Raw genomic sequence first — 7,079 nt, 5'->3', positions numbered from 1 at the left:
GATTTTAATTCGTAGTGTAGCGGATCTCACGGACTTCCTTCTGTGGGTGCAGCTGCCACGGAATCCGTAAGAGCTCGTGGTTTTTGCCTGGTGTTGCTCAGATTCGATACCATTATGATGATTATCACGTCATCATCAGAGTTAGTTAAAGTATTGGTGTAATGGCTGTGATGTAAGTATAGTGGCAGTAAACGCAGTAATAATAGCGATGACAGCTACTTCGTTTTATTATTGCTAATTTTATTATTATAATTATTGTAGAATCTGTCACATTAGTGTAAGAATTATTAATGACAGAATTAATATTTAACCCATCATGCTTTCTTATCTTATCTTACCCTCTCCCTTAGAGTAAATGATCTTTTTTTTTTTTTTTTTTAAATCGGCCTGATAAAAAAACGCCAACGACAGAACACACGCATAAATGTCACACTCAGACGGGGGAGTGACGTGTTTTCCCATTTATAGGACGGACGGCGGTTTAAAAAAAAAAATAAAAAAAAGTGATTCTGGTTAGCGGTGGCTGGCCTGGCGATGGGCAAACGCGTGGAGAGCAAAACAAAGGGAGGAAAAGAAGTCCGTGTCATAAGTTGGTTGACAACGTGTGACGTCACTCGGCTCGAAATCCGCGGCGTCCGAAAGTGGGATTTTCGTTAGGGGTTGGGGGGAGAGGGTGAGGGAAGAGGAGGGAGAAAGGGGAGGGGGGAGAGGGTAGGAGGAGGAGATGGAGAGGAAAGGGGGGCGAAGAGGCTGAGGATGAGGGAAGGTCTGTTAAGTTTTATGAGCGCTACTGGACATTTGTTCAGCGTCCAGGTGTGACTTCGACTTTACAGAAATGAACGTAAAACGATATAACCCGAAGTTACATGCGCCGGACGGACAACGAAGCGCACCGACCTTCCCTCGATCGCGTGTAACCGCAGTGAGTGAGTGAATGTGAGTGGGCGTGACGTCATCACTCATGCTGGGGAGACGAGCATTTCCTCCCACGGTACCTCATTCTTGCGTGGGTGAGGGGCAGGGGCAGAGATAGGGGCAGGGGCAGCAAGGGGCAGGTGAAAGGGCAGGGGGCCGAGGCAGTGGCAGAGTACAAGGGCAAGGAAAAGGGGGAGAGGAGAGGCCGTGGGGAATGAGAGGGACAAGGGTGGTGGGGAGTGAGGGGGCGGAGGGGGTGACGATCAGGGATAGACTTGTAAGAGGCAATTAAAATGATGAGGATGAGGACGGGAGGCTACTCACTCCCGCCCTGTGATTAGGGATTTAAATGCTCTGTGGAATGAGAGCGAGGGGGTGAGGGGGAGGGGGTGGCTGGCGAGAAACACTCCCCTGCGCGACGTGGGAAATGGCGAAATGGTGAGATGGTGAGTCAGTGATGTTTTGTTTTGTTGGGGTAAACCGTGTTACATGGTGGTAACATGCTTAAAATATCTTGGTCCTCGGGAACGTATTTCTCGTACTTAACTTTTTGTTACCTAAAATATCACTATTTTTATTTTTAATAACAATGTTTAATGTTACCGTATTGCTGCCTTTGTTTTACTAATTAACCATACTAATACTTTCATAATGAATGAGTTCAAGGCAAACCTTGACTTATGACAAGCGTAGAGGGAAGGGAGGGAGGGAGGGAGGGAGGGAGGGAGGGGAGGGGAGGAGGGAGGGAGGGAGGGGAGGAGGGAGGGAGGGGAGGAGGGAGGGAGGGAGGGGAGGAGGGAGGGAGGGAGGGGAGGAGGGAGGGGGGGGGGAGCTCGGCGACTGGCGGCCGAGGGAAGGCTGTCGGCCGTCCTTGCCCCCCCCCCCCCCCCAAGCCCCCGCCAAGGAAGGCGCATGAGGGGAAGGGGAGGACGAGGGGGAGGACGAGGGAGAGGGAGAGGGAGAGGGCATTGGAGCCACCTGTTCAAGCGCGACGCAAACACCCGCCACAGCCGCGTCCTTTCGCAGTTCTTCCGACGTTGAAGTTGGGTTTCTTAGGCGAAGGTGGTGCTGGTGGTGCGTGAGGCGAGGTGGCCAAGGCAGGCGTGCAAGCGTGTGGGTGTGTAGGAACCTGCGGACGAATGAATGAACCAGCGGATGATCTACGGTCCGATAGGAGAGCGTATAAGGTGTTCCCTTCGGTCAGAACCCGAGTGGCGCTTCCAGCCCAGGCAGCCTGGCCCGGCCTTTCGCATAAGGGATCCGCGCCCCCTCCCCTCCCCTCCTGACCCCCGTGGCGCCGAATTAAGCTGTTGCTCGGTGCCCGGCGCTCGTAAAAGCGATCGTAATAAGGAGGAATAAATAATCCCCGAAGCGGACTCTGACGGCGGACGGGAAGCAGAGGTCCTACGGGGAGAGACGCCGACCCTCGAATGCAGCGCGGGAGAGGGTCCTGCCGCGGAGGCCCTTCTTGGGAAGCTCCTCTCCTGGTGCTCGTTCCCCCTCGCTTTTGTTTTCCTTTCCCTTCCTTTTATGCCCCTTTTTCTACTGTTCTGTAACTTATGATTTTTCCTTTTTTTTCATTCTCTTACTCTTACTCCCAAAACTGTTGTACTATATTGTACGAATTTTCCTTCGCTTTTAATAAATCAACCTCTTTCATTCCGTTGATTAAGGAGCCCATTACTGTTTTTTATTACTGTCCAGTCATCCTTGCTTCTGCCATTGCGATCCTAGAAGCTTCTGAAGAATTGGTCGTAAGATTCTCTCGAGGGAGCTAGAGAGGGAGGGGCAGGGGCAGGGGGTTGTGGGGGGGGGGAGAAGCTCATTGCCATGTCTGGACACGACAACCTGTTTTATGGCGCCCGCTGAATTTTTATAAGGTTTCCGTTCTATTTTTTTTTCTTGGATCTTCGCATTCTTACTTCGGATTGAGCGGCGTCTTACTGATTTACGCTCACTGGCTCGCGTCTCGGGTTCATTATGCATGTTCGCGCAGTCTCTTCCCTAAGGTCTTCCCAATTTCGCTCCCTCCTTAGGGCCATTTTCTTTTCATGTCATTGTCTTCGTCTCTCTCCGTTCTGTTTTCTGCGTCCCTCTTCGTTCTTTTTTTTCTCTTCGTGCCATTTTCTTCGCCCCTCCGACTGCGTAAACGACGCTGACGTTTCCTTTTCCTCCTCTTTGCAGACGCGCGGCAGAGGAAGAGCTGGACAAACTGGTGAGGCTGAGCAGGTCGACGGTGCAGGCCATGGAGGAGGAGGCCGCGAGGAACCAGCAGAATAAGGTAGGACCAAAAACCAATAATTTAAGGAGTTGCTAGTCTTATTGGAAGAGTTTTATTCATATCGAAATAGCCTTTGAACTTAATGGAGTGACATCTGTCGATTGCTCTTTTATACCCGGGTAGCTTTTATGCTTGAGCAGCTGCACTCGTTAAAGCGCTTTTATGGAAAGTCGACTTTAATCGGGTAGAGTCGTAAACGTGCCCCGACGTTGAATAATAAACATGTTCGCCTATATGTGTGTGTGTGTTTGTGCGCACACATCGCGTTTCTCTGTTAGTGCAAAGCTACATGGATGGCTTGCAGGTTTGGTGATGTCATAAGAAGCTAGTTTTGGGCTGCAGGACAGTGAAGTCTGCTATTTTTCACATGCATCGACTGTGAATGAGAAAAAAGATGCTGGGTTCAGTTGACTAAAATTCCGATTTCGCTTTCCCTTCAGGAGCGTGACCCAGCGCGAGAGGCCGTTGTGAGGTCCCTTCAGGAGGCCACAGTGGAGATGGAGAAGCACATCCAGGCGATGGAGGAGACGGATGTCCCGGCTTCAAAGAAGACTTCCACATCCTCTATCTCGTCTTCGTCCTCTGCTCCTTCTTCGCCTCCTTCCCCAGCCTCGACCACGTCCTCGGGAATCGGCAGTTTGAAGCTCTCCTCGTCAGCGTCCTCTTCGTCCCTTTCGTCTCTATCGTCCACCTCTTCGTCCGCCTCGCCTCCGTCGCCGCCCGCCTTCAGCATATCTCCCTACAGCGCCGGCTACAGTTCGTCCCCCCGAAAGCTGAACGGAATGCCGTGGGAGACGGCCGCCTCCCCTGCCAAGGCGCCCCTCGCCCCGACCGCGTCCTTGCCCACGGTCAAGCCGCCCATCCTCTCCCCGAAGCCCAGCCTGGCCAGCACCCTCAGCTTCCCCTCCAGGATATCCCACACGTCCTCCACCCCGTCTTTCTCTGTCCCCACCACGCCCACGACAAACAGCGGGAGCCACACGCCCTCCCCGCCCTCGTCCATCTCGTCTACCACGTCAAGCTTGTCATCGTCTCTCACGCCCTCGCCGCCCCCCTCCTCCTCCCCCCCGCCCCTGTGCCCCCTTACCATCGTGGAGCAGGACGACTTCTGCGACCGAGTGAAGGACGGCGACGCGAAAGCAGCCATGACCGTACGTGCAGGCTTTATATCTCCTATTATTACTGTTATATTTTATTATAAATTATCTTTTGCATTATGATTGCTGTCAATCATTACTGCTGATTGCTCTTATTTGTCTCATCCTTGTTGCAACACGTTTCCCTGCAGGTGGGCGTAGCAGCGCAGATCAAACGTTTCGAACAACTTTCCGAGGGTTCGCTGGAGGCCTTGAAAACAGCTACACTGGAACGAGCGAAGAAGCGGAGGCAGAAGGAGATTCTGGAACACCTGCGGAGCCAGGTAGAGGCCGCCCGCCAGCAGGTAGCAGACACTACTAACAAGCAGACCAACGAGAAGGACGACAGCGCCTGGCAAGAGCAAGGTGGGTACTCCCAGTGGGCCGTTTGCTTTGCTATCGTTAAACTCGGTAGTCATCTAGTATTGAGATTTTTAGGTTAATTTTATTGTTGACAATTATTTCATCATATAAGTGTTCGTAAAAAAAAAAAAATCTTGTATTAAAGATACCGAATATTCAGTGATAGTTGTCTTAATCCGATTAACTTGTATTCTTAACCCGTAAAAGCAAGTAGGGATACATATTCTATAAATCATATATTAAGCTTCAAAGAATATCCCTCGCCAACCGCCCAACGACGTCCCTTCCCACAGAGCGCAAGGCCAAGGAAGCGGAGAGACGCATCCGCGAAATCGCTCGCCGCGCCCGCGAGGAGCACCGAAGGGCGTCTACGCACTCGTCGCCAGCGCACGCCATCAATCGTAACCTGAACGGCCTCACGCACAACACAGTCGTCAAGAACAACCTCATCAAGAACGGCATGAACGGCGTGAACGGCCACCATTCCAGTGTCGGCGGAGATATTAATGGGAACATCAAAGCGATGCAAGAAGAGTGAGTTTTTATATGAGGATTTTTTCTCGGGATATTTAGATTTTTTCCACTGGCTTGAGAAAATGAGAGATAGTGAAATTATCACTTGTAATCATATATTCTTTTCCATTTCAACAGCTTTAGTAACAACAACAACCACCCTAACAAGAGCATTGGCAGCAGCAACAACACAGCAGTGAGCAAAGGCAGTCCGTTCGGCGGCTGCGTCCGTCAGAGGATCCGGCCCCCGAAGCCCCCGTCCCGCGGCGCCATCGTCTCTTGGTTCCGCGAGGAGGAGCTTCCCCGAGGAGCCGGCCTGGAGCCTTCGCGCACACGCGTCGCGCCCTGGTTCCATGGTAAGAGGCTGCCCTTGTAGTCTGTACTTACAACTGAGGGTCGTTGTTTATCTATTTGTGTATAGCTCATTCGACGTCTGTTGTTTTTTTTCGTTGGTTTACTGTCCTTTTCCAATAGTACAGACTACAGACTTTATTGGTATTTTAGTACGTCCCAGTATACTATCCTTCATGCATCTAAGAGATTGGTGCCATGTTCCAGGTATCATAAGCAGAACAGAAGCAGAAGAGGTGCTAGCTGGATCTGAAGTCGGTCGTTTCCTGGTACGAGTAAGTGAACGGATATGGGGGTACGCCATTTCCTACCGCGCCGTTGACAGGTGCCGCCATTACCTGATTGATGTCACTGGTGGAAAGTACACGTTCTTCGGCTCACACCAAGCATCCCACGATACTCTTGGTAGGTGGTGTCCATTCTCTGCGTGTTTTTTGAGGTCTGTGCGGGAAAGCTCTCGATTTCATAGTTTTTTTTTTTTTTTTTTTTTATTGATATAAGATAAAGTGGATGGGGTGCCGTACCGACTTTATTGTCAACCCAGAATGATTGTTATGTTCAAAAAACAGTATATTTTAGTACAGTATGATTGCTTTTGCAGTATTAATTAACCACGCACAACAAGCCTTCTAACAACATTAATACCAATGAAATGTTCCCCTGCAGGTGATCTCATCGAGTACCACAAGAAGGAAGCCATAACAACCTCGGGCGGAGAGCTCCTGACTCGTCCGTGCGGCCAATCGAATCCTAGGAAACCAGACTACCTCGAACTGTTCACCGGCACCCAGTACCTGGCACTTTAATACTTTCAGATTCACTTCCTTCTGTTCATCAAAACATTTCATTTCATATATATATATATAAAGTATACTTCACGATTTTGAAGCACTTCGTATCACAGATAAATGGAAAAAAAAAAAAAAAAAAAAAAAAAAAAAAAAAAGGAAAGCATCTAATGCACTGTGTATTTCTTTGTAGACCTGTGCAGTTGTAGAACCTAAATTATGTAGAAGTAATTAAGGAATTTATAACTGTTGCATGATAAAGAGAGAGGGAAGGAGGAAGAGAGTTAGAAAGGGAGAAGAGAAGTCACTGCTAGTCTTGCTGCGAGATTCTGCTTGCACTGTGAATCCATGAAATGTCACTTATACAAATGGTGCCATCTGACAATTAGCCTTAGCAATGGCATCGTGTTTAGTGTGCAAGAGATCGCTTTATATATCACTGCAGGCTCCAATATTAAGTGAAGTACTTGTCTGTATGTTAAAAATTCATATAATAGTTTAGTTGCTGAGGTAGATAATACCTTATAGCAACCAGTAGGAAACTTTGGAAAGATATTGAGTTCATTCATAAAATGGTGGACTAATGTAGTATGTCATAATTCTTAAAAAAAAAAAAATCTTGATCCCTGTGCTATGAATGTTATTATTAGTTTTGTGATATAGATATATGTGTATCATTTATTAAAATAAAGAAATGTATATATTGCCCATTAAAGCATCTACAAATAAAAC

General features: G+C 48.9%; 1 protein-coding gene across 3 annotated transcripts in view; it reads left to right on the top strand.

Moving 5' to 3' along the window:
* The window catches only part of LOC125030763 (SH2 domain-containing protein 4A-like), a 157,568-nt gene extending 150,490 nt beyond the window's left edge, over nt 1-7,078 (top strand). For all 3 annotated transcript variants that reach the window (XM_047621026.1, XM_047621028.1, XM_047621027.1), the window contains exons 4-10: nt 3,100-3,196; nt 3,637-4,347; nt 4,485-4,698; nt 4,989-5,229; nt 5,347-5,564; nt 5,767-5,964; nt 6,226-7,078. In XM_047621026.1, the coding sequence (XP_047476982.1) occupies nt 3,100-3,196; nt 3,637-4,347; nt 4,485-4,698; nt 4,989-5,229; nt 5,347-5,564; nt 5,767-5,964; nt 6,226-6,365 (1,819 nt within the window). In that variant the 3' untranslated portion in view covers nt 6,366-7,078. The remainder of the gene's footprint in view (nt 1-3,099; nt 3,197-3,636; nt 4,348-4,484; nt 4,699-4,988; nt 5,230-5,346; nt 5,565-5,766; nt 5,965-6,225) is intronic.
* The last annotated feature ends 1 nt before the right edge of the window (nt 7,079 follows it).

Source organism: Penaeus chinensis, chromosome 11 (genome assembly GCF_019202785.1).
Source record: "Penaeus chinensis breed Huanghai No. 1 chromosome 11, ASM1920278v2, whole genome shotgun sequence".
Classification (NCBI taxonomy): Eukaryota; Metazoa; Arthropoda; class Malacostraca; order Decapoda; family Penaeidae; genus Penaeus; species Penaeus chinensis.
Note: the sequence above shows the minus strand (reverse complement) of the source record. Positions and strands in the feature narration are given on the sequence as shown.